This window comes from Protopterus annectens, chromosome 6.part0 (genome assembly GCF_019279795.1).
Source record: "Protopterus annectens isolate FY-2018-M chromosome 6.part0, PAN1.0, whole genome shotgun sequence".
NCBI lineage: Eukaryota > Metazoa > Chordata > Ceratodontiformes > Protopteridae > Protopterus > Protopterus annectens.
Genome location: NC_056737.1, coordinates 456,315,886 through 456,343,315, shown reverse-complemented (window position 1 = coordinate 456,343,315; position 27,430 = coordinate 456,315,886). Strand labels below are relative to the sequence as shown.

General features: G+C 44.2%; 1 protein-coding gene across 1 annotated transcript in view; it reads right to left on the bottom strand.

The window, feature by feature from the left end:
- The window catches only part of RAD51 (RAD51 recombinase), a gene marked incomplete in the record, with an annotated part of 432,211 nt that overhangs the window by 172,968 nt on the left and 231,813 nt on the right, over positions 1-27,430 (bottom strand). Inside the window, 2 exon segments of the mRNA XM_044074184.1 lie at positions 4,405-4,534; positions 13,217-13,330. Of these exon segments, the coding sequence (XP_043930119.1) occupies positions 4,405-4,534; positions 13,217-13,330 (244 nt within the window).

Below are 27,430 nucleotides of genomic sequence, written 5' to 3'. Positions count from 1 at the left end.
TGTCCATGTGCCTTGGGCAGTCTTTCTCTGAAAAAGCCCCCACCCTATCAGGGAAGCGTCCGTGGTCACAGTGGCAACTGGAGGGGCGAGCATGAAGGGATGTCCTATTGTGACATGAAGAGACGTCAACCACCACTGAAGATCCTTCTTGCAGGAATTCGTTATCAGGATCATGTAACTCATTGGAAGTTCTTGGTAAGACCATTGCGTGAATAGAAGCCATTGAAGGATTCTCATATGCATCCTTGCTAATGGGATTGCTAAAATAGCGGCCGCCATCAATCCTAGAACTTTCAATACCTCTGCAGCTGGTGCTCTGTTCTTTGATAACAGGGACATGATGTGTCGGCGAAGAATACAAATTCTTTCTGGTGGAAGAAGAAGAATGGTGGTTGATTAATTCAGTCCCTATAAAAACGATATGCTGCGATGGCAACAAAGCAGACTTTTCGAAGTTGACTGTAACGCCTAGCCAATCGCAGAGTGTCAAAGTAGCCTCTCTCGCTTGAAGAAGTTGATGCCTGGTGGTGGAGGAAAGGAGACAATCGTCCAAATACGGAAACACCTGGAATCCTAGATGCCTCAGGTGAGCCGTGACTACTGCCATGCACTTGGTGAACACTCTGGGGGCTGCAGTGAGACCAAAAGGCAGAGCTCGGAATTGATAATGATGGACTCCCAGATGGAAACGCAGGTGATCTCTGGATGGCCTGGCCATCTTTATGTGGTAGTACGCATCCTTAAGATCGATCGAGCACATCCAAATGTCCTTCCCTAGAAACCTGAGTATGGACTGTAGCATGACCATTTGGAACTTCTATTTTCTCACAAATTGGTTGAGTCTGCTGAGATCCAAAATGGGTCTCCAGTCCCCTGTTTTCTTTGGAACCAAAAAGAATCTTGAGCAAGTTCCGAATCCTGTTTGGTCTGCCGGGACTGGCTGGATGACTTTTTATTCTAGCAATCGCCATACCCCTATTGCCGTTTGTCCCATGTGACTGGGTGGAACGTCCGGGACTTTTTTGATGGGAAGGGGCTGGGTGGAGAACGGTATGAAATACCCTCTGGAAATGATACTTTGTACCCACATGTCGTTTGTTATATTTAGCCAGGCTTTGGGTACAACAAGCGACCCCCGACTGCCTCCAGAGTAGGACAGCAGGGCCTCCCCTTCAGGAGTGCTGGTAGGACTGACCAGAGAAGTGATCTCTGTCACCCTGGTGTTGCGGACCCCCTCTGCTGGGAGGGCAGCGTCTTCCATTGAAACCCTCTCCTCTGCCTCTGGAGGGGGGGGCTCTCCACGTGTGTCTTGAAAGGCCCCTTGGGCTTTCCGGAACCACATCTTTTTTCCCCTCTCACCTTTAGGAAAGGGTCGAGTGGGGGGTGGAAAAACAGACTCCAACGGCAGACAGTCTTTCCTTCTTGCTCACACCTGGTCAAAGTCTCCTTCACCTTTGGCCCAAACAAAGATGAGCCGTCAAATGGGGTACTAGTAAAGGAAGACTTGAAGGGTTCTGCGAAGGAACAAAGTCGCATCCAGGCATGCCTATGAAGAGCAATTCCTGTACCTGCAGCTCTACTCGAACCATCAGCTGCGTAAGATACAAGACGCATGGACAAGTTGACTATTGAATTGAGGGTAGAAACCTGAGTGGCAATTGTGTCGGATACACTCATAGCTACAGTACCCTGAAGAGTACCTCCCAACTTACGGAGATCTCTCTGCAGTCTGGTAAAATGTGTCAAGTAGTTCAGTGATCTGAGTGAGAAAGTCGCTGAACTGAACATGCGTTTCCCATATCTATCCATGATCCTAGATGCTCTGTTAGGAGGATGGCTAGACAAGGAAGTCTCAGACACTTCCTTTTTGGTGGCTGCCACCACCGCCATGGCATCAACAGGAACTCCCCTTGGTCAAGAAAGACTTATCCACGGGGGCAGAAATAAACTTATTAAGCCTCCTAGGAACAGGTTCCATAGATTCTGGTGACTCCAACACCCTACGAGAGACCAGATCCATAAGCTCATCGTAGGGCAGAGATACCCAAGAGGTGGAAGGTTAAGACCAGAATGCCTTCAGGAGAACGGACTCGTCCTCAGTAGGGCTCTTGGACTGCCAATCACTCCTCTGCCTAAGAATTCCAAGAATCTCCGCAAAGGAGATGTCCTCAGAGGGGGATCTAGGTGATCCTTCTGATTCATCCAAGTTGGTGTCCGATGTGAGAGACTCCTGTGAGGAGTCCAAATGCCTCCTCTTGCATAATCTTTTCCTGGGAACCTCTTCAGGGGGAACTTCTCGAGAGGTCTCAGGAAGCCTTCTGTGGGGCTACCTGAGGCTCAGGGTCTCTACGCTTGGGATGACCAGAGGAAACAGAAACTGACACAAGCACTTTAGGGGAAGAAGAGGCCAGAGCTTGAGATGAGGAAGTCTTAGGAGACCACACTCGTCTCATGGCTTCGAATGCACCTCGGCTCCAATGAGAAGGAGTCGACAGAGCCGCAATCTCCTCCCACGCCGTAGCCATGGGCTCCGAGCCTGAGGTAGGAGCCGAGCTCACCCAAGCTGAGGCCCCGAGAGGAAGAGTCGGCACCGACAAGTCGGTGTGACTATCCTCCCTGGACCTGACCGGAGAGTGTCGGCTCCTAGAGTCCCTGGTAAGCACCGAGAACTGTCAGAGCAGATGAAGCAGACAACACTGGAGCAGGTGTCGGCTACAAGGTATCCACAATCATCAGGTCGGCCTCCTCTGGCTCCGAAGGTCCGGAATGGCTCGGAGGAGGAGCAGACCATTCAAGACTAGTGGTCTTCGGCTCGGACGGTTGGGTCCGAGCCGACAGCAATTTAGCTAGGCCTGGTGCCTTTAAGAGTTTCTGAACCAGCCGGTCCATATCCAGATCAGAAAGGCTGACAGAAGACCTGGAAGAGTGAACAGATGGAGCCGAACGGAGCAGTATCGAGGGAGGTTTTTCGGCAACCGGTTCCAGAGCAGTGTCCCAGTTCCGAAAAGAACAAACTGTCAGCTCCGAAGGCAGTGGAGCCGAAGTCACCACACTTTCTGACCTTATTCCTTTATTTGTCCTGGATTCAGAGGAAGATTTGGATGATTTTCTGGCCCCATCCTGGTCATACAATGCCTCAGAAAAAGGGTGTTTGATAATACCCCTGCCAATTAACTTCCTCTTCCTTTCTGCAAGCACTCTGGCGGAAAAGGAGTGACAGATACTGCATGACTCTTGCAGGTGCACCTCACCCAAACAGTAAACACACTGCACATGGGCATCCGTGATGGACATTTTCTGTCCGCAGTCTGGGCATTTTTTAAACCCAGACTTTGGATGTTTTTCCTTCTCCTCAGACATTTCACAAAATCCAATAAAATGGAACACACTACTTAACTATGAGCTATTTAAGAAGAAATCTAACTCACACAATGCACACACAGCCCAAAAGGGGCAACTAATAACTATATCAAGATAAATAGGATTAAGTAATCCAATAACAAGAATCCCAAAAGGGAACACTGACTAACAACTATAAGAAGAGATCCTAAGACCAAAGGACTGAAGGCAAAGAAAGATTTTACTGAGGAAAGGGGTATGAACACAGAAAACAACTATTTACTAGCTAGTAATATCTAGTATTATATAGTGATCAAAGATATATAAAAATTGAAATATAAAACTTGCTGAAAGTTGAAAACTCCCAATAATAGTCTCGAGCAACGCTGGAAACCAAGAGATCCATGCTGCGGCAAACTAGATCTGAGGTAATTCCAGCAGTGCATTGTGGGATAAGGGGCTAGGTCTCGAGCTACTGAAGAACTTTGAGTTTGCTAGTCGGCCGTGTCGGAGCAGAGGATCGGCTCCAAACCCATCAGTGATGAATGAACTGCGAGATTGAACAACTTCACATTGAATATTAGAAACAATAAAATAAACAAACTATCACCTTTCCAGTGATGTGCATTAAACATCAAGATCCAAATTATGTTAGAAGCACCCACATCACCAGGCACAAGACATCATGGTGTGTGCTGTCAGAAGATATGTGCAATTAGGTACAGAAAAAGCCATCAATTTCAAGTAACATGTCAAGCTGAGGTTGAGGATATCAGAAGATGACATTTCAACAGCTACCTATTACAGACAGTGCTCAAAATAATATCCAAAAGACTTAACTCCAGAAGCGTAGAAGCTCTGCACATGTTACAATAAAAGAACCAAACTTAAATTCTTAGCATGCAATACATGTTCCTAGTAACAAAGGTGACCGCCCACACAACACAGTTTGCATTCATTAGACATTATAATTTACAAACCTAAAATAAGTAACTCAGCTGCATACTTTAAGGCCAATACTGATGTTCTCAATTTATTATATACTGCATGCTGTCTCACGCTTACCTCATCTGCAAGGCGAAGCAGCATACGTAGAAACCTTGCTAAATGCATCTGTCTGGCTGACAACTCTCCTCTTCCTGAGTAGTCCGTCCTGTAAAGTGCAGTAGCGCTGTCAACTATTAATAGTGCATATCTTTGAAAGAAAAAAGTAAACAGTGAATGTAACCATGCAGCACCAGCTGCCTAAACCCCACACTCAAGTTTGAAAAGTGATCAACACACATCACTGTATTAGTTAGTAATCTGCATTTAATGCTGCAAAAGATACTTTTTTCAAAAATATTTTATTTTTGCAAATTGTGTTTTATGCTCACATTTGCATGATTAATTTGTGGCAAAATTTACCATACAAAGTCCCAAGTAAAGATAAACTTGACATATGTGCTCTGTACTCAAACTGCAAAATTCAGAGTAATTTTTAAATACTATGCAACAAATTACACTTTTCCACATGCATTCAATTAACCATAAATGTGAAAATCTTTTCCAAAGAAATGTTACTGGCTACTCCACTCGAATGCTTTAATTCGCATTAGCATAACAGAACATTCCCAGTCTCAATACTAGGAATAGTAGTAGGAATTCCTTAACTGCTAATCCAACACTGCTTTTTAGTTCTCTAATGACAAAGATAACATTTAGTACGGCCAGGCTACTCCTGTGTAAAATGGAATAATTTTTCCCAGGTTACTGTCCCTAAACTGGCATCAGTGGTATACATACCAATGTCCTACAAATTATGTGAGCATGCAAACCTACAGTTTCAGCACAAATACATAACCCATACATATGGCAAAAAGTCATGCACATTCACAAATTTGTGCTCAACTGTCCTCCATTTCGTTATACAACCTGTAAGAAAAAAGAACATTTGAAGTGCTACCCTTACAAGGAAATGTTCAGTTAACTCTGGCTCTGTTACTTTTCTCCTCTCTTGCTTTCAAAATAAAGCATACCAGCAATTAAATAAACAAATAAAAATGCACTTGGCCACCACTTGACGAGTTGCACTTGGCCAAAACTTCAGCAAGATAAACACAACCAGTCAAAGTTTCAATTGGACACACATAATAAATAAAATTTATTTTTTTGTGAGAAGGAGGAAACCCCTTACTTATAATCAGTAACTCCACATCATATTGCTGGCACATTAATAGAACTCTTTCAAGCAGTGATTCTCTAAGAAAAACAATGCGAGATAAGAAGGAATATGAAAAACTGACACTGGTATATCTCAGCATATCCTTCTACAGGTAGGATATTTAAAATGATATTTTATCATATTTAGTGTCACATTAAATGAGACATCCTATGGGGGCAGCCAGATAAGGAGAGAGTATCTTAAAGGAATCTAGTCTGATGTCACCTCTGGAAGAATATATGGATAAGGCCTAGACTATCCTCCAGATGACTGCAAGGTCAATTAACTGCAATCTTGTGGAGGACAGGCACACCCATTCTGGTAGGGAATCAGCAAGTCACAAAATGCCAGGATCCATTACAGGAAGGTTAGCAGATGCAAGTGTGATCCAGTGGCATGTCTTCAGCCAACAAGCCACTCCTTGGAAGTAACCTTTCACTTCCAAGAGAAGGGCCAGGGTCTTAATTACACTCCCCAGAAAAGTCACAAACCACAACCACAGCTGTCTAGAAGATGGTCTCTCCATTCCACACTGCTGACGCCCAGTATGACAGGCTAGACATTCAGGTATGTGTGTGTATCTGCACACTTGAAACACTACTAGATGGCCTGGACATACTTGCTGATGCTTCACTGACCCTCTCCAATAATGTAAAATATTCCTGGAAATGTTTTTATAATCACTGGATACCATTGGGATATCAGTGGTCATCTAGGTAATTGATATCTAATACTTGCATGACCCAAAAAGTACAGTTGTGTACACTTAACATAAATGTAGATGTTAGAGTGTATTCACTGTTGCAGTCATCACACTAGGGTTATCTGCCTGCAGATAGCCCTCAGTTGGCCCGAATACCAGAGTCTTGGGATTTCTACGTTGGATGCTGTCACTCCTTCCATGACGTCAGGTCGTCAGGGGTATAAAACATGCAGCCGATGCCATTATATCAGTTTTTCTTGTCCCAGATGTCAGGAGCCCACAAAATGGGAAGCAATTACATGGTGTGGAACACCTCCAGTAAAAAGTAAATACCGATGCCATAAGATAAGTCCAAAAAAGGAGGATAGGTAGAAAGTAAAGAAATGTCAGGGGGCTGGTGGGAGGGTAACCAGGACTGCAACAGTGAATACACTCACACATTTACATTTATGGTAAGTGTACACAACTGTTCTACGTTCTTCATGTTACACTGTTGCAGTCATCACACTTGAGTAGATTCCCAAAGCTGAGGAAGGGTGGAGGCAGTCAAGAAGTATTAGGGCTGGCTAGCAGGCCTTGTAAGACTGCTGTAGCAAATCCAGCTATGGATATGGAAAATATAGGTAGGTGGCAATGCTTGGTGAAGGTGTGTACAGAACTCCAGGTTGCAGCTTCCAGGATGTCCCTGGTAGTGACTCCCCTGAAAAAAGCTGTAGAGGTTGAGGTAGCCCTAGTGGAATGGGTTCTGATTTCCTGTTGGCAGGTTTTCCATGGTGTTTGTAGCAGAAATGGATGCAGTGTGCTATCCATTTGGGGATGGATTGCTTTGAGATGGCCTTGCCCTCTGCCCCTGTAGCAAAACTGACTAGCAGCTGGTCAGATTTTCTGAAAGGTTTAGTCCTGTCAAGGTAGAACCTAAGCTGCCTGTGCACATCCAAGGAGTGCAGGATCCTTTCACCTTTATTCTGAGGATTAGGGAAAAAGGTTGGTAAATGGATGGATTGGTTTAAAGCCACAATGGATACCTCCTTGCTTTCCAAGAAAGGAATTTTATCTCTGCTGTAGCAGCAGAATCAAAGGGGGGAAGTGTGAGCATCTCTAGTACAAAGTTAAGGTCCCAGGCTGGAGTGGGAGCTCTCCTCAGGGGGTCTTAAAGTGTTAGCCCCTCTCAGGAACTGCTTGGCCAGGGGGTGAGAGTAGAGGGGAGTGCTCAGTATTGTAATGAGCTGAGATGGCAGAGGCATGAATCTTAATAGAAGAGAAGGATAGGCCTTTGTGGAGCAGTTCTGTTAGACAATCTAGGATTTGAGGTAAAATGGGCACAGTTGTGTCATTTCCCTGAGACCGGCTCCAAGAATAGTATCTTTTCCACTTTTCTGAGTAAGATTTCCTAGTACTGGGCCTCCTGGCCTCAAGGATGACATCCAGCACCTGTTTGCTGAGGGTCGCTGTTGATGTATTCAGGGGATGAGCCAGGCTGCTAGGTTCAGGGTTTGCAGCTGAGGATGCAAAATCTGGCCATCCTGCTGGGACAGCAGGGAAGGGGTCTGAGACAGGTGCCAGGGTGGCACTACTGTCAAGACTGCGTAAAAGTGGGTACAGTGCTGGCATGGCCAGTCTGGTGCAATCAGGATTGTCCTTGGCATGTCCTGTTTGATCTTGAGTAGTACGTCCGAGAGGAAGGGCAGAGGGGGAAAAATAGATTGAGAGGTTTTCCCATGTAAAGGATAGGGCATCCACTTTCCATGCTTAGCTGTGGGGAGTTCTGGTGCAAATTTGCTCGACTGATGGTTCTGGGGGGAGGCAAAGAGGTCCACCTCTAATGACCCCCCCCCCAACTGTGGATCAGAAGCTTGAATAGTTTGGGTTCAAGTTTCCACTCGTGTGGATCCATTAAATTTTTGCTCAAGTCTTCTGCCGGAGAATTTAGTTTGTCTGGCAGGAAATGAGCTTGCAGGTGCACTTGACTGCTCAAGGCTGTGTTCCACAGAGCCATGGCTAACCTGCAGAGTGGGTAGGAATGAGTTCCTCCCTGCTTGTTAATGTACCACACATCACTGTGGTGTTGTCTGTCCTTATCAAAAATTGTCCTGGAAGGAAAAGGTATTTGAAGGCTGTCAGTGCATTCTGTACAGCTAACATTTCTTTTAGATTGATAAGCAGGTGCATTTGTCTTGTGCTCCATTTGCCTTGACTGCATCTGCCTGCCATGTGAGCACCCCATGCATAGTCAGATGCGCCGGTTATCAGGGTTTGGGCAGCGGGGGATTGAGTGAAAGGAAGTCCCTTGTTGTGGTAGCATGCCTCTACCCGGCAAAGGATCTCTGTCCTTAGGCAAGGAATGATAGAAATCATTGTTTCCAGGTCCTGAGAATATTGACACCAAAGACTTAAGTACCATTGAAATTTCCTCATATGCAGTCTTGAATATGGAATTAGTAGAATACAAGAGGCCATGAACCCCAGGACTTGCAGTATTTTTCTTGCAGATTGCTGGGTTTGGGTGGCCAGTAGTTTGTCAAATAGACCTGTTTTTCTGGAGTGTAACTGCGGTGGTGGTGCTGCGGTAGCATTGTCGCCTCACAGTAAGACGTTGTCCTGTTCGATTCTCAGCTAGAGCGTCTTCTGTGTGGGGACATGCGTGAATGGGTGTACCTTTGTTGAAGGTTGTGCGTCAGGGCCGGCAACTTGGCACGTAAAAATCTACTGCCAATCGTTAGCGGACCGGAGTTCCGCTGTGGCGACCCTTAACAGGGAAAAGCCGAAAGACACAACAACCTGTTTTTCTGGAGTGAGGAATGCCATCTGGGAAGGTGTGTTCAAGCTTGCTCCCAGGAATACAATTTTTTGGCTGGGTACCAGATGTGATTTCTTTTCGTTGATGGTATACCCCAGAGAAGTTAGAAGTCTCTTTACAAATGTCAGGTGTTGAAGTAGCAATTCCTGTCTGCCTGAATCAGGCAATCGTCCAAGTATGGGTAAATTTGAATATTTCTCTGCCTGCAGTATGCAATGGCTGGGCGTAGTAGATGAGCCAAAGGGAAGTGCAGAGTACTGACAGTGCATAGAGCCTGCCCTGAAATGTAGACATTTCCTGCAAGATTCCCTTATGGGGATGTGCAGATAAGCTTCTTTCAAATCTAGGGTGACCAGCCAGGAGTCCTTGGCTAGCATAGGAAGCAGTTGTTGGTGAGTAAGCATTTTGAATTTTGGAAACACCAGGAAGGTGTTTTGAATTGACAGATCCAGGACAGGGCGCCAAGAGTTTTCTTTTCTGGGCACCAGAATCAGTCTTGAGTAAAAACCCTGTCCCTTTGCTCTGTTGGAACAGGCTGAATAGCCTTGACACTGAGAAGAGAAAATACTTGGTTTTGGGCCTCTGCCCACTGGTTTGGGGGGAGGTCCGGCAAACCGCTTGGGGTTGGCAGTGACTGGAAGTAGAATCTGTATCCCTGGGATACAAAGTTTAAGACCCATCTGTCCTGGGTAATGTACTCCCAGTTTTTGGCATGTAGGGCGAGTTTTCCTCCTACGGGGGAGGGGGGCAAGTACTTGGGCAAGGCTGTGAAGGATGAAGGGCAAGTCATTGCGAACTTTTTTCATAGGAGGGTGGCTTATCACTCCCTGTTTTAGAGGTGGGAGCACTACATTGTTTAGATCTGTGCATACCATGAGACTGTAGTCTTGTTGGTCTGCTGCCCCTGGGTTTGGATTGAGAAGGCCTGGGAGGGACAGGAAAGGGCCAGTTTTTAGAAGGCCAATGCCTCCTGAATCTAGGAGGCTGTACCTGTAGAAAATCTTTAACAGTTTGCATAGATTTATCTTTTTCCTCCATCTTTTTAAGAACGTCTTCTACTTTAGTGCCAAACAAACATTCTTGGTTTAATGGAGCATCTAGTAATTTTGCCTTGACATGGTCTGGCAGGATTTGTTCCTTTAACAAAGCATGTCTTCTAAGAACAGACCCAGTGACAGCAACCCTGCAGGATGCTTCTAAAGCATCAAAACCACATTGCAAAGTATGTTTTCCAACTTGGTTAGCAGAATGCATTAACTCTTGTAACTCTTGATGTTCTGCACAATCAGGAATCAACAAAATTGTTTGTTTAATTAGTTCCATAATATGTTGCTGGTACTTCAACATGTGAAACTGGCAATTTAAAGCCCTGATGGCAAGAGTAGCAGAGGTGTATACCTTCTTCCCCCATCTGTCTAAAGCTCTAGAATCCCGAAGGGGTAGGATTTCTGTGACTCTGCTCTCATTAGATTATCTTACTAACATCTGCTGGCAACCTGCTAATAATGTGTCACATTTCCAGATTATGACAGACTGGAAGTAAAGCAACTGCTTGCCTCAGCTTTTCAGTTAAAATCATTTTCTCAGCTGCTTAACCATGGAAATGAATATCACAAATTCAGCAACATTATTAAATTGCACCATAACAAAAGCACTGTGTGCAGTCTTCCAAGCACTGCAGGCTTGAATGAACAAGATAGTGCACCAAACTACTGCTTCAGTCCTGCATCAATGAACAGCACAAACACTGAAGGTATGAATGAGTTACAGACCACTGACATATGAACTTCCAAAAGGATGCCCCACTGATGTTCAAACAGATTTTCTTAACACAACCATCATAAACACACAAAATGAAACGGAAACAAGAATCTAGGGAGTATTACAAGGTGAAAGTGGAGTAGAGCGGGTCTTTGGTCACAGAGCAGATGACTTGTGGCTAATACCTAGGGTGGGAGCGGTTTTCGGATTTCAAATGGGAAGGCTGTGGTGACCTCCCTTTTGGCCAAGACAACATTCTCTCTCTCTTCTTATGGAACTGGCCAAGAGCAATTACGATATGCTTCCTCACAGACGGTATCTATTTATACAGGACATAGGGGATGCTTGATACACCTCACTCTCGAACAACTTCAACTAACTATCTGGATAACTCACGTTTTAAATCTTTTTAGTCACCTTTTCTGACTATCATAATAGGAACTGAAACAGCCTGGCCCAGTGCTACTTCCTCTCTAATAAGCCCCTGGTTGTGGCAGTGAATGACAGAACTACACAGGAAACAGTATGAACCATCAAACTTGCATATAACTGGAATAAATTTAACACATGGACCCACTTGGTACAACAGGCCTAGACATCCTACATCGTATCAACACTTGTCCTTGGAAAGCACACAATATAAGCTCCCTGTATATATGTGTATATATATATATATATATATATATATATATATATATATATATATATACACACACACACACACACACATATATATATATATATATATATATATATATATATATACACACACACACACATACATACATATATATATACACACATACATATATATATATATATATATATATATATATATATATATATATATATACGTGCACACACACATATATAATACACATATATAATTATAACACACACACACCTATATCTATTCTGTATACATACATATATATATATATATTTGTAAAACACACACATACATATTTTTACATTTCTTAACTGCATGCGAGTAAAATGCCCTGTGCTGTTCCATTTCCTTGAAAGTTTTATCTTTAGCCAATGTTTACTCTTAATTACAAATATTATGACCAACAGTAGGATTAAAAAGAATAAGAAAGCCGGTGCCTTGATTTAGAGGGATAAAGCCCTAACTAGTCCAATGCAACCCAGGTTACAGTAGCAGCTTAGGCATTTAAGACTCTAGCGGGGAGGATGTTCATAAAGACGTTCCCTGCATGGATGAATGGTCCACAGAGGGGTCCAGCCCTCAGACTTAACAGGCAAACAAAAGGGATGGATGACTCAAGGGGCAGGCCAAACAAAAAAAAAAGTCAATGGCATCATATAACCCATACCAGAAAAAACAAATTAATGCAAAACTAAAAAATAAATTGTAGTGTCAATCAATCATTTCAAGCGAGTAAATAAAATCACCACACAAAACCTTAACATTTTTTTTTTTTATGAATCCCACATAAGGTCTTAAATGGTCATGCAATGCACAGATTTCATCACAGTCCCAAGCAACAATCAGCACAAATATACATAATAAACATTAAGAACACTATAAAATGTATGTACATGAGCATACGACAAAGAACATTCACTTTTTTACATCAGCAGAAGCAAAGCCCCATTAAAACTCCTCCCAATGACACACTTGGGTTTCATGCAAACCCCAGCTATATAACGGAGATGGCACAGAAGCTGTAAGGAGAGTCTGACAGACCGAGGAATGGACAGTGGTACTAGGGTAAGTCAGACAGAATGAAACAGAATGGGAACCAAAAAAAAAGGCACAACAGACTGATCATTCACTTGAAAAAGATCAGGCAATGCAAATTATGTTTTATTCAGCCGTCAAATGTTCATCTCAAAACTTGGGCACAAGAAGATAAAGGTGATCAAGGGAGTAATTATAAGCCTCCTATTCTGCTTTTAAAGAAAGGACCACAAATTAAAAATAAAGGGAAAAGGATTTCTACATAGTTTCTCAAATTAACTAAATAAAATGTACATAATGTTACATCAAACACAGCAGAGAGAATGTGTTAGAACTCGTACAGAGAGCACCATTCTAGTTCTGTACCATAAATATGTCTAAGCAATTTCATGCAAACTGTATTCCTCTTTGTAATTTAGTGTTATAATGACAGATTCTGAATACATTTACTTCAGTCTAGAAAACATTTTCATAACTGTTCATATACCAACCAGAGTTAACTAGTCAAGATACTGAATTTAATATTTACAATACCCCCATCCCGATATAAGACTAGCTTACTGAGCAGTCCACTGAATCAGCCTTTTATCTACCATATATATAACATACAGATACCTCTCGGGAATCTAGCACATTTAATCTTCATATAAACCACTGAATCCTAACATCTATTATAGTAATCTATTTCCCAAAAGAGAGAGAACTTACCTTGATTCTGCCATCATAGCAGAAGCCTGGTACAGAAGTTGAGTTTGGTGGTCTGTGTTAAATGCTCTCGCATAAGCCACATTATCTAAAACATCACCACCTGTTAAGCCATACCTGTAAAACAAAATAATGCAAATTGGAAAATAAATTTGTGTGAGAGACATTCATGTCATGCAAGTTAAAAAAAAAAGAAGAAGTTATGTCTTACCATAACATTCCATCTGTGTTGTTGATCTTCTTCCATTCATCACTGATGGGTTCGGTTCAGAGCCCCTCAGAACCGTGTCGGCCTAATACCAAGTTTGCGTACACCAAAAAAGTACAGTTGTGTACACTTACCACAAATATAGATGTTCGAGTGTATTCACTGTTGCAGTCATTACATTTGGGTAATCTGTTAGCAGGTTGCCCTCAGTCGGCCTGATTAACAAAGTCTTGGGTCCTCCTTCGGTTCTGTCCCTTCTTCCATGACGTCAGGTCATCAGGGGTATATAAAACATGCAGCTGACGCCATTACATCAGTTTGTCTTGGCCCAGATGTCAGGTGCCCCCCAAATAGGGAGCCAAAAAAAATATATATAGGTAATATAAAACACCAAAAGTATACCTCCAAACAAAAGCAAATGCACCAAAAAGGCTTATAAGTATAGTAAAAGAAAGTAGAGGCATAGTAAGAGAAAAAAACAGGGGGATGGAGGGAGGGTAACCAGTACTGCAACAGTGAATACACTCGAACATCTACATTTATGGTAAGTGTACACAACTGTACTATGTTCTTCGTGTTTCACTGTTGCAGTCATTCCATTTGGGTAGATTCCCAAAGCTAAGGTTGGGAGGATGGCTTTATACAGCATTAGGACCGGCTATAAGGCTCTGCAGAACAGCAGTGGCAAAGCCAGCTCTTGATTTAGAGAAAACTGGTAAATGATAATGTTTGGTGAAAGTATGAACTGATCTCCAGGTAGCAGTTTCTAGAATGTCTCTGGTAGGAACACCTCTGAGAATGGCTGTAGAGGTAGATGCAGCCCTGGTAGAATGGGATCTGATCCCCTGAGGGATAGTTTTTCCATGGTGCTTATAGCAGAAATTAATACAATGGCTTATCCATTTGGAAATGGCTTGCTTTGATCATTTGTTTTTTAGGCATAGGGGCCTGCACATGTGGCCTAGGTGTCGATTTTTTAGACATAGTTCGAGTTTTTGGCCTTAATATTAAAGATGGCGTCGGTTTAATATACAAATCTGTAGGCCTGAATACACCCTCAGAAGCCGGTGCCTGCACAGCGGCTCCGGACTCATCCAAGGCAGAGACATCCGCGGGTTCCAAAAAGTACAGTTTTGTACCTACCATAAATGTAGATGTTCGAGTGTTCACACTTCTGCAGTCATTACACTTGGGTTATCCTGCCGTCAGGCGGTCCCCGCAGTCGGCCAGAGTTCCAAAGTCTTGGTCCGGCGTCGGTTGCTGTCGCTTCTTCCCTGATGTCAGTGTGCCATGGGTATATAAAGTACAGTTTTGTACCTACCATAAATGTAGATGTTCGAGTGCTAATACAGCTGCAGTCATAACAGATGGGTTCTCCTGCCATCAGGCGGGTCCTCGGTCGGCCGAATTCCAAAGTCTAGGTCTGGCATTGGTTGTCGTCGCTTCTTCCCTGACATCAGTGCGACAGGGGTATAAAAGAACAAGCCGACGCCATTTTCTTCAGTTTTTCTTGCCCCAGATGTCAGGTGCCCCCAGAAGGAAGGCAATACATAAAATTATGTAATAATGCAATGCAATATAATCAAAAAACAGTAGTTGCAAGCAAATACACCATAAAAGAATACCCCTAGAGGGGAAGGAGGGAGGGAAACCTGGACTGCAGCTGTATTAGCACTCTAACATCCTCATTTATGGTAGGTACAAAACTGTACTATGTTCATCATGCATACAGCTGCAGTCATAACAGATGGGTAGAATCCCAAAGCTAAGAAAGGGGTGGTAGGCACTAGGTGGAACTAGGAGGAGCCAAAATGCCCTGCAAGACTGCAGTGGCAAAGCCTGCTCTAGATTTGGAGTATAATGGTAGGTTGTAGTGCTTGGAGAAGGTATGCACAGAACTCCAAATGGCTGCTTCCAAAATATCCTTGGTAGAAACTCCTCTGAGGAAGGCTGCAGAGGTGGCTGTGGCCCTGGTGGAATGAGTTCTAATGCCTGTAGGTACAGTTTTGCCATGAAAGGAATAGCAAAAGCATATGCAGTGGGCTATCCATTTTGAGATTGTCTGTTTGGAAATTGGCTTTCCTTGAGCTCCTACCGCATAGGCCACAAAAAGCTGTTCTGATTTTCTGAAAGGTTTTGTTCTGTCCAAATAACGCAGTTGTCTGTGGATGTCCAAGGAATGTAGTAATCTCTCCCCTTTGTTTTGAAGATTAGGATAAAAAGTAGGTAAATGTATGGCCAGATTTAAAGCTACCCTGGATACCACTTTAGGCATAAAGGACGGGTTGGTTCGTAATGAAACTCTGTCCTGATGGAAGATGATAAAAGGTTGGACAGCCATAAGAGCCTGTAGTTCTGAAACTCTATGAGCTGAAGTGATAGCCAGAAGGAAAGCTGTTTTCCAGGACAAATATTGTAAATCTGATGAGGCAGCTGGCTCAAAAGGAGGCAAAGTCAGTTTTTCCAGAATGAAATTAAGATCCCAAGCAGGTATTGGTTGTTTCCTTGGAGGTCTTAAATTCTTAGCCCCTCTGAGGAACTGTCTTAATAGAGGGTGAGAGAATAAAGGTGGATCAGTGTTGTATTCTGCAGGAATGGCTGAGGCATGGATTTTGATGGATGAGAACGAAAGTCCACTGCTTAGCAGTTCAGCCAAATATTGTAGTATTTGAAGTAAATTCAGTTTTCCAGGGCTCTGGCCCTTTTTCTCATTCCAGACACAAAAACGTTTCCATTTTGCAGAGTAAGCTTTTCTAGTTGATGGCCTTCTGGCCTCCAAAATGACATCCTGCACCTCCTTGGAGAGTAGGGCCTGCTGCGATGCTAAGGAATCTTCCATGCAGCTAGATTGAGTGTTTTCAGCTGACTGTGAAGAGTTTTGAAGCTGTGCTGAGTCAGAAGAAGAGGCATTAGAGGCAGGGTCCATGGTGGGGAATGAGTCAGGCTCCTCAGGAGTGGGTACCAGTGTTGCCATGGCCAGTCCGGAGCAATGAGGATCATCTTTGGTCTGTCTGCTCTGGTCTTCAATAGGACTTTGGGCAGCAGAGGAAGAGGCAGGAAGGCATAAACTGTCATTGATGTCCAACTGAAAGAGAGAGCGTCCACTCTCCAGGCCTTTGGATGGAAGATCCTTGAGCAGAATTTTGTCAATTGATGATTTTTGTGGGAGGCAAAGAGATCTATGTCTGGCCTTCCCCATTCTTGGATTATTTCTGTAAAAACTTTTGGATGCAACTTCCATTCGTGTGGATCTGTCATATTCCTGCTTAGGTTGTCTGCCAGCGTGTTTTCCTTGCCTGGCAAGTACTGTGCTTGTAGTTCCATTTGTAAGTCCATGGCCATGTTCCAAAGTGACATGGCCAGTCTGCATAGGGGATAAGAATGTGTTCCTCCCTGCTTGTTTATGTACCACATAACTGTGGTGTTGTCCGTTCTTATCAATAGTTGACCTGGTTGTAGAAGGTCCTTGAAAGCTATAATAGCATTTATTACTGCTAGCATTTCTTTTTGATTGATGTGAAGGTGCTTTTCTTTTTGGGACCATTTGCCCTGAATGCACCAGTCTGTCATGTGCGCCCCCCAGGCGTAGTCCGAGGTGTCTGTTGTGATGACTTGATTTGCTTGAGGCTTGCTGAATGGAAGACCTGTGTTTGTTTGACATGCTTGAACCCACCACAGAAATTCCTTTTGCAGACATGGAATTAGTGGTGTTATTGTTTCCAAACTGTGGCTGTGTTGAGACCATATGTTTTTTAGGTACCATTGTAGTTTTTTCATATGCAGCTTTGCACATGGGATTAGTAAGATGCAAGATGCCATGAATCCCAGAGCCTGCAGGATTTTCCTTGCAGTCAGCCTGGTGCAATTTGCCAGTGTTCTGAAATATTGAATTAGTTGCCCCTGCTTCTCTGGCGTGAGGTAGGCCATCTGTGTGGTTGTGTCCAAATTGGCACCCAGGAAAATTATCTTCCGAGAGGGTATTAGCCTTGATTTCTCTTTGTTGACTGTGTATCCCAGAGAGTTTAATAACATTATTAGATAAGCCAGATGTTTCAGAAGAATGTGCTTGCTGTCCACTTGGATCAGGCAGTCGTCCAAATAAGGGTATATTTGTATCCCTTGAAGTCTGCAGTAGGCAATTACTGATGCCAGGCATTTCGTGAATACTCTGGGTGCAGTAGATAAGCCAAAGGGCAATGCAGAGAATTGATAATGGGTTGAACCTGCAAGAAATCTGAGGTATCTTCTGCAATTTTGTCTGATTGGGACATTGTGACGTCCTTGAGGTCCAATGTTACCAGCCAAGACTCCTTGCCCAGCATGGGAAGAGGTTGCTGTAGAGTGAGCATCTTGAATTTTGGTACGAGTAGGAATGTGTTTAGGATGGAAAGATCCAAAATAGGTCTCCAATCTTTTCCCTTTCTTGGCACCAGAAATAGCCTGGAATAAAAACCTTGACCTTGTTCGTGTGTAGGTACCTCTTGAATAGCTTTCATGTTTATAAGATCTGAAATTTGCTTTTGTGCCTCTGCCCTTTGATTGTGTGGCAGGTTTGGCATGCCTCTCATTTTTGGAAGGGTATGAAAATGGAATTTGTAGCCTCTGTTTATAATGTCCAGGATCCATTTGTCCTTTGTGACAACATGCCAATTTTTTGAGAATAGTGCCAGCTTTCCTCCTAAGGGGGCTGCCATTTGAGACCTGGTTGGCATGCAAAGGGGAAAGTCATTGGGTTTGCTTTCTGAAAGATTGCGAGTTGTCCTCACCACCTCTTTGTGTAGGAGCTTGCCATTGTCTGCCTCTGTACGATCCTTGTGATTGTCCTCTGCTCCTCGGGCGCCTGTATCTGCCTCTTTGGGGTCTGTCTGTGGCAGGAAAGGACCAGTTTTTGGAAGGCCAATTTCTACTAAAACTTGGTCGTTGAACCTGCAGAAATTCTTTCACAGTTTGCATTGATTTAGCCTTTTCCTCCATTTTCCATAATACTTCCTCAGCATTTGCCCCAAATAGTACATCCTTTTGAAGAAGGGCATCTAGTAATTTAGCTTTGACATGATCAGGCAAGGCTTGTTCCTTGAGCCAGGCATGCCTATGTATGACTGAGCCTGTAACAGCAGCTCTACAGGAGGCCTCTAGAGCATCAAAACCACATTGTAAGGTATGTTTACCCACTTGTTCTGCACTATGCATCAAATCCTGCAACTCCTTCATGTCTGGTTGTTCAGGTTGTGACATTTTACTTTTAAATTGAGATAACAGAAACTGTTGGTATTTTAGCATATGAAACTGACAGTTTAAGGCCCTCATGGATAAGGTAGCCGAAGTATATACCTTTTTTCCCCACCTTTCTAAGGATCTGGAATCTCTCTCGGAAGGCAATGGATTTTTGGCAATGGAGGCGTTAACTCCATTGGGCCCCTGTGAGATGGTTTCTAGGTCAGCAGCATGGCTTTTGTATAGAAATTGGTGTGAGTCAGGAACCCTGTAGTACCTGTCAGGTTTAACTGGAGCTGGAGGAAGAGAGTCCGGGTTAAGGCAGGCCTCCGAGTAAACATCATCTAGGATGTCCAAGACAGGAGGTATAGCCAGAGGCCTGTGCTGGGGTAACAAAAGAAATTCCCTGAGCCTTTTCTTGGAATCTGAATAATCCTGCTCTTCCCAGTGGAAGTGTTCCCTTAAGGTATGCAGAGTTTCCCCAAATGAGTAATCCTCAGGGGGGGATACAGAAGGAATAGACTCCTCTGCATCAGAGTCTTCAAAAGGGGAGTAAGACTGTTCCTGATAATCAGAGTGTTCTGAAATAATGGAGCCCTGATCAGAGGAGGGGGAATCTTCTTCCACTCTGGGTCTTTTGTCCGGAGGTGGCTGAGAACCTCTGATTAGAGTAATTAAATCCTCACCCATTTTAAGCATCTGTTTCTTAGGCATGGGGCCTGGAGATGGGCCCTGTGTAGCTGGTCTCTTAGGGTGCATGGTTGCTTTAGACTTGGTGAAAGCCTTGATGGAGAAAGAAGAGGAAGGTCTGAAGACACCTTGAGTGGAGGTGGACCTGTCCACATTCTGTGTTTCAACAACAAGAGTGGCTTCGGTATCTGTAGTCGGGGTGTGGGCCGAGGAGCCTGCGACCTCGGGTACAGGAGACACCGCCAAAGATGTGTCGTTGGTAGTCAGGGGCTGCGTAGGCACCTCGCTGAGAACCGGACCATGTGTAGTCGGCTTTGACGTGGTGTCGATAGAGGCCACGGACCTCGAGTGTCGGTCCTTGTCTTTGCGTTTTTTTAGACAAAACCGGAGTCTGAGTATCCAACGACATAGTATAGTTAAACGCTTTCCCAAACAAAAGCTGGGCGAACTCCGCCCGACGCTTAATAATGCGTTTGTTGAATGTAGCACAAAAGCGACAGACCGAGACGTCGTGGTCTGGGCCTAAACAAGGTATACAGAGGGAATGGAAATCCTTATGCAGTATTTGCTTCTCACAAGAAATACAATTATTAACTTTGTCCGACATCGGTCTGAGGCAAGAAAACCAACCCAACGGGGTACTTAGCTTTTAAGAAGACTTCGGTTCCAAATTTTTCGTAATCTCAGGAGCTGGCCGACCGGCACTTGCGAACTGCTTCTGCTTCGGGCACCGTGCGGCATGAAAGACTGAAGAAAATGGCGTCGGCTGGTTCTATTATATCCCTGTCGCACTGACGTCAGGGAAGAAGCGACGACAACCAACGCCGGACCTAGACTTTGGAATTCGCCCGACCGAGGACCTGCCTGACGGCAAGAGAACCCATCTGTTATGACTGCAGCTGTATGCACGATGAACATCATGCATCCGACGCCATTTTCTTCAGTTTTTCTTGCCCCAGATGTCAGGTGCCCCCCAGTAGGTAGGCAATACATATTGCTAATAAAAAAATATACATATAAAATAAAAACAATACCTTCAGTTACAAGCAAATACACCACAAAGGTTGTATAAGATAGAAAGGCATAGATAAGCCCAGCTAGTTCAGAGGGGATGAAGGGAGGGTAACGTGGACTGCAGCAGTGTGAACACTCGAACATCTACATTTATGGTAGGTACAAAACTGTACTATGTTCATCGTGTTACACTGCTGCAGTCATTACACTTGGGTAGAATCCCAAAGCTAAGGTTGGGTGGCTGGTCTATAAAGAGTTAGGATTGGCTATGAGGCCCTGCAGAACTGCAGTGGCAAATCCTGCTCTGGATTTAGAGTAAAGAGGCAGGTGGTAATGCTTGGTAAAGGTATGCACTGAACTCCAAGTTGCAGCCTCCAAAACTTCCTTGGTAGGTACTCCTCTGAGAAAGGCTGTTGAAGTGGCTGTTGCCCTGGTGGAATGTGGCCTAATGTTATTTGGGACTGATTTTCCATGCTGTGTGTAGCAGTAACGAATACAGTGTCCTATCCATTTGGATATAGTCTGCTTTGAGATAGCCTTGCCCTGTGATCCTGCAGCATATGCTACAAACAGTTGCTCAGTTTTCCTGAAAGCTTTTGTTTTGTCCAAGTAGAAGTGTAGCTGCCTGTGTATGTCCAAAGAATGCAGAAGTTTCTCCCCTTTATTCTGGGGGTTTGGATAAAAAGTTGGCAAATGGATGGTTTGGTTTGGTTAAGAGTCACGCTAGATACCACTTTTGACATAAAGGTAGGGTTTGTCCTTAAAGAAACCCTGTCCTGATGAAAAATTATAAAAGGTTCCACTGCCATTAATGCCTGTAGCTCTGAGACTCTTCGTGCTGAAGTTACTGCCAGGAGCAGAGCTGTTTTCCATAATAAAAATTTTAGATTGGCTGTATTGGCTGGCTCAAAAGGTGGTAGGGTCAGTTTTTCCAAAACGAAATTGAGGTCCCAAGTTGGTGTTGGTGCTCTCTGGGGCGGTCTTATGTTTTTAGCCCCTCTGAGGTACTGCTTTAGCAAGGGAAGAGAGAATAAAGGAGGATCCGTGTTGTAATGTTCTGAAATGGCAGAGGTGTGGATCTTAATTGATGAGAAGGATAGGCCTCTGTCCAGCATCTCAGTTAAGTATTGTAAAATCTGAGGAATGTTTGGAACAACAGGGCCAAGGCTTTGAGCCTGGTTCCAGGCGCAGAATCTCTTCCATTTTTCTGAGTAAGCTTTCCTGGTGCTAGGCCTCCTGGCCCCAAAATGACAACAATAACAGCTTTAGAGAGAGGTGTTGCCTGTTTGACTAATGAATCTGCCATGCAGCCAGGTTTAGGGTTTTGAGCTGACCGTGCAGGATCTGATTGTTTTGCTGAGTCAGAAGGTATGGAATTTGAGGCAAAATCCATGGTGGGCCTTGAGCCAAGTTCCTTAAGATAGGGTACCCGTGCTGGCGTGGCCAGTCTGGAGCAATCAGGATCATCTGTGTTTTTTCTTGTCTGGCTTTTAGGAATACTTGCTTGTGAGAAGTCCTTCTGCAGAATTTTTGTAGTTGGCAATTCATTGGGGAGGCAAAAAGATCTATGCCTAGGCATCCCCATTTTTGCGTTACCATGCTGAAGATTTGTGGATTCAATTTCCATTCGTGAGGGTCCATGATATTTCTGCTTAGATCGTCTGCCAGAGTATTTTTCTTTCCTGGCAGGAATTGTGATTGCAGGTGAACTTGATACATTAGAGCTGTGTTCCACAAGGTCATGGCTTGCCTGCATAGGGGATAAGAATGAGTGCCCCCTTGCTTGTTTACGTACCACATTACTGTGGTGTTGTCTGTCTTTAGTAATAATTGTCCTGGATGCAGAAGGTCCTTGAAAGCTGTTAGGGCATTTTGAACAGCCAACATCTCTTTTTGATTGATGTGAAGATGCATCTGGTCTGTGGTCCACTTGCCCTGAATGCATTTTCCTGCTTTGTGTGCTCCCCAGGCGTAATCCGAAGCATCTGTTGTTAGAGTTTGCCTGGCTGTGGGTAGGGTAAAAGGCTAACCCTTGTTTAGGTAACATGCCTGTGCCCACCCTCGAAACTCCTGTTGTAGGCAGGGAGATGGGACTTTTTTGCCAGTAAGTGAAAATATTGAGTTAGTTGAAGTTGTTTGTCTGGCATGAGATAAGCCATCTGGGCCGTTGTATTCAAGCTGGCACCCAGGAATATAATCTGTTGTGAGGGCACTAGTTTTGACTTCTTTTCGTTTACTGTGTACCCTAGAGAAATTAGCAACCTTTTTACAAACGCCAGATGCTGCATAAGAATGTCCTTTGTCTCTGCTTGAATGAGGCAGTCATCCAGGTATGGATATATTTGAATTCCTTTTTGTCTGCAAAATGCAATTACTGGTGCCAGGCACTTTGTGAAGATCCTGGGCGCAGTACATAAGCCAAAGGGCAGTGCAGAGAATTTGTAGTGCATTGTACCAGCTTTGAATCTGAGGTATCTTCTGCAATTTTGTCTGATAGGAACATGCAGGTATGCCTCTTTGAGGTCCAGAGTAACAAGCCAAGCCTTCTTGCCCAGCATGGGTAGAAGCTGCTGTAATGTCAACATTTTGAATTTCGGAATATCCAGGTAAGTATTCAGAATTGAAAGGTCTAGTATGGGCCTCCAGGCCTTGTCCTTTCTGGGGACCAGGAAGAGTCTTGAGTAAAATCCTTGTCCTTGTTCCTGTTGTGGTACTTTTTGAATAGCTCTCACGTCTATGAGGGCTGAAATTTGTTTTTGTGCCTCTGCCCATTGATTTTGTGGCAGGTCTGGCATTCCTTTTAGCCTTGGTAAAGTATGAAAGTGAAACCTGTAACCTTGAGATACAATATTCAGAACCCATTTGTCTTGGGTGACTGTTTGCCAGTTTTGAGAAAAAAGTGCTATTTTCCCCCTAAAGGGGCTTCCAAAAGGGAAGTACTTGGCGTACGAAGGGGAAAGTCATTGTGACTGTTTCCTGTAAGGTTAAGACTTGTCCTCACCTCCTTTTGGGGTTGAGGTGCCCCACTGTCATTGTCTGTTTGAGCCTTGGGGTTGAGATCTGCCTCTTGGGCGTCTGTATCTGCCTATCTGTGGCCTGTCTGACACTGGAAAGGACCAATTCTTTGTTGGCCAATTTCTGTTAAATCGAGGTGGCTGTACCTGTAAGAAATCCTTGACTGTTTGCATAGATTTAGCGTTATCCTCCATTTTCTTTAACACCTCTTCTGCCTTAACACCAAACAAGGTATCATGCTGTAAAGGAGCATCCAATAATTTTGCCTTAACATGATCAGGTAAACTCTGTTCTTTTAACCAAGCATGTCTTTGAATCACGGAACTTGTAACTGCGGCTCTATAAGAGGCCTCTAAAGAATCTAAACCACATTGCAGAGTATGTTTTCCCACCTGTTCAACTGCATGCAATAAATCCTGCATTTCTTTACAATCAGGAGCTTCTGAGCTTGCAAGCATTTTCTGTTTTAACTGAGCCATTAAATATTGCTGGTACTTAAGCATGTGAAACTGGCAATTTAAAGCTCTTACTGCTAAAGTTGCAGAAGTGTATACTTTCTTCCCCCATCTATCCAAAGCTCTGGAATCTCTGTCAGAGGGTACCGGATTTTTTGCAATGGAAGCCATAACCTCTTTTGGACCTTGGGAAATAGTTTCTGGATCAGCAGAAGGGTTTTTGTAAAGAAACTTGTGAGAGTCAGGGACTCTATAATACCTATCTGGCTTGGCTGGAGCAGGGGGCAAAGAATCAGGAGATAAGCTGGATTCAGAGAACACATCATCCACAATATCTAGCACAGGCAGAATAGCCAGGGACCTGTGCTGAGGCAATAAAAGGAAATCCCTAAGCCTTTTCTTGGATTCAGAGAAATCCTGACTTTCCCAATGGAAATGCTCCCTCATGGTATGTAAAGTTTCCCCAAAAGAATAATCCTCAGGAGGAGAGGCTGAAGGGATAGATTCTTCAGCATCAGCGTCCTCATAGGGGGGTGGGGGTACAGAGTATCCCTGATCTGAAGAGGAATCAGAGGAATCATAGTCTGTATCCTGCCTAGGCCTTTTCTCAGGAGGGGGATGGGAACCCCTGATTAGAGTAATGAGGTCTTCGGCCATTTTAAGCATCTGTTTCTTAGGCATGGAGGACTGTCCAGGAGAATGCTGTACTTGTTTCTTGGTCTTTAATGGTACTTTTGTCTTGGCTGTTGTTTTAATGGTAAGTTGTGAAGGTCTGAAAACACCCTCAGAAGCCAATGCCTGCTCAGCGGCTCCGGACCCATCTGAGGGATTAGTTTCCGTAGGCCCAATACCTTGAGTTTCCAGAGGCCTAGTTGTCTCCACATGGGAGTCAGAAGTGGCCTGTGGCTCTGAGGTAGCGGGTGTCAGGGGCTGCGAAAGCACCTCACTGAGAACCAGTGAACCGGCGACTGGCCTAGAAGAGGTTTCGTCGTCGGTTGACCTCGGATGCCTGTCTTTATCCTTGTCTTTGCATTTTTTTGGTATTCAGGTCGTCGGTTGATCCAACGGCATAGTACAATTGAACCTTCGGCCAAAGTAGTGCAAAGCAAACTTAAAACATCTTTTTATAGTGCGTTTGTTAAATCTAGCCCAAAACCGACAACTAGTGATGTCGTGATCAGGGTCTAGGCATGGAATACAGTAAGAGTGGAAGTCCTTAAGAGGTATTTGCTTCCCACAAGAAATACAATTATTAACTTTTTCTGACATCGGTCTAAGGCAAGAAAAAAAGTTTCCCCAACGGGGTACTTAACTTTATTGAAGACTTCAGATCTGAAATTCGACTTTGAAAATCTCAAGAGTCAGCCGATCGGCACTTGCGAACTGCTTCTGCTTCGGGCACCACACGGCAAGAAATACTGAAGAAAATGGCGTCGGATGCATCTTATATACCCCTGGCTCACTGACGTCAGGGAAGAAGCGACAGCAACCGACACCGGACCAAGACTGTGGAACTCTGGCCAACTGCGGGACCGCCTGACGGCAGGATAACCCATGTGTAATGACTGCAGCAGTGTAACACGATGAACATCTGAAGCATCTCGCGGTATACCGGACTCTGAATGGGTCTCAGCAGAGGCCTGCAAATCAGAAGTAGTGGGTATCAGGGGCTGCGAAAGCACCTCATTGAGTACCGGCGAACTGGTGACTGGCTTAGGAGAAGCGTCATAGACGGTTTTAGACCTCAACGGCCTCTCTCTGTCTTTTTCTTTGCATTTTTTAGGTATTCCGGTAGTCGGATTGCTAACCGACATCATTTCTGGTTAATTAAACCGTGAGCCAAAATATTTAGAAGCAAAAATGTACCGACGACGGACTGTGCGTTGATTAAATTAAGCACAGAACCGACAGCAAGTTACATCGTGATCAGGGCCTAGGCAAGGAATACAGTACAAATGAAAATCCTTATGAGGTATTTGCTTCCCACAAGTAATACAATTATTAACTTTTACTGACATCGGTAAGGACCAAGAAAAAGCTTCCCCAATGGGATACTTAGCTTTTTAGTTGAAGACTTCGGTTCTGAAACTCGAAAACGAAAATTTCAGGAGTCGGCCGACCAGCACTTGCGAACTGCTTCTGCTACCGCACGGCAAGAAAGACTGATGTAATGGCGTCGGCTACATGTTTTATACCCCTGACGACCTGACGTCATGGAAAAAGGGACAGCAACCGATGCAGGACCCAAGACTTTGTTAATCAGGCTGACTGAGGGCAACCTGCCAGCAGATTATCGAAATGTAAGGACTGCAACATGGAAACACGAAGAACATCTCTCGAGCTAAGCTGCTACCCACAATGCCCTTCTCCCTGTTACCTCAGATCGAGTTTGCATAAGACATACAGAAATAAAGCAGAGGCCATTTCTGCGCACAAATCCTGACACACCACAAGGACCCATGAGATCCACCAGGAGCCTTTGGTGGGGGACGGAGGGTGGGATGTGATGAATGGAAGAAGGTCAACAACACAGACGGAATGTTATGGTAAGACATAACTTCTTTATCTGATGTTGTTAATCTTCTTTCCATTCATCACTGATGGGACAGAATCACAAACTACCTGAGAAGGTGGCCCTTATGGAAGAACATTCCTGAGCACCATTGAGCTGAAGGCTGCTCTTCCCCCGGAGACCATATCCAACTTGTAATGTTTGATGAAAATGTGTGGTTTAGCCCACATGGCTGCTGCACAAATGTCGTCCATAGGGGCTCTGGAGTGAAAAGCTACAGAGGTTGCTATAGCTCTAGTTGAATGTGCTTTGATATTGTGAGGTCTAGGCACGTTTGTACGTGAATATGAAAAGGAAATACAATCTCTGAGCCACTTTGAGTGACTTTTGACAGCATATCTCATCCTTGGACCAGAGAAGGAAATAAAAAGTTGGTCTGTCTTGCGGATAGATTTAGTCCTGTCTAGGTAAAAACATAGTTGCCTCTGCACATCCAAGGAGTGTACGCAGTATTCTCCTTTATTGGAATAGTTCAGGAAAAATACTGGGAGCTCGATGGATTGGTTCACAAAAAATCAGAAACCACTTTGGGAAGAAAAGATGGATTAGTACGTAGAGATACTCTGTCTTTATGAAATATTAGGTACGGTCTCTTGATGCATACTAAACTAATGTTTTTCAGCTTTTCCCGGTTAGGAGTCGCCACAGTAGAACTCCGGTCTGCTAATGATTGGCAGTGGATTTTTACGGTGCCGAGGTGCCAGCCCGATGTCCAACCTTCAAAGTAGGCACCCATTCACGCACGCACCTACCTGGCATGTCTTTAAACATCAGCTGACCGCAGGGAGGACATGCTCCAGCCGAAAAACGAACCAGAGTACCTCTTGCTGTGAGGTGACAAAGCTAACCGCTGTACCACAGCTGCTTCTTGCTGCACTAGGCCTGTAATTCTGAGATCCGTCAAACAGAAGTGACAACTACCAAAAAGAGAGATTTCCATGAGAGAAATTTGAGAGCACATTTTGCAGCAGGCTTAAAAGGGGGTTGAGAGAGAGACTGCAGTACACTAGGGAGAGATTCCACATCTCTAAGGGATGCCTAATTGGAGG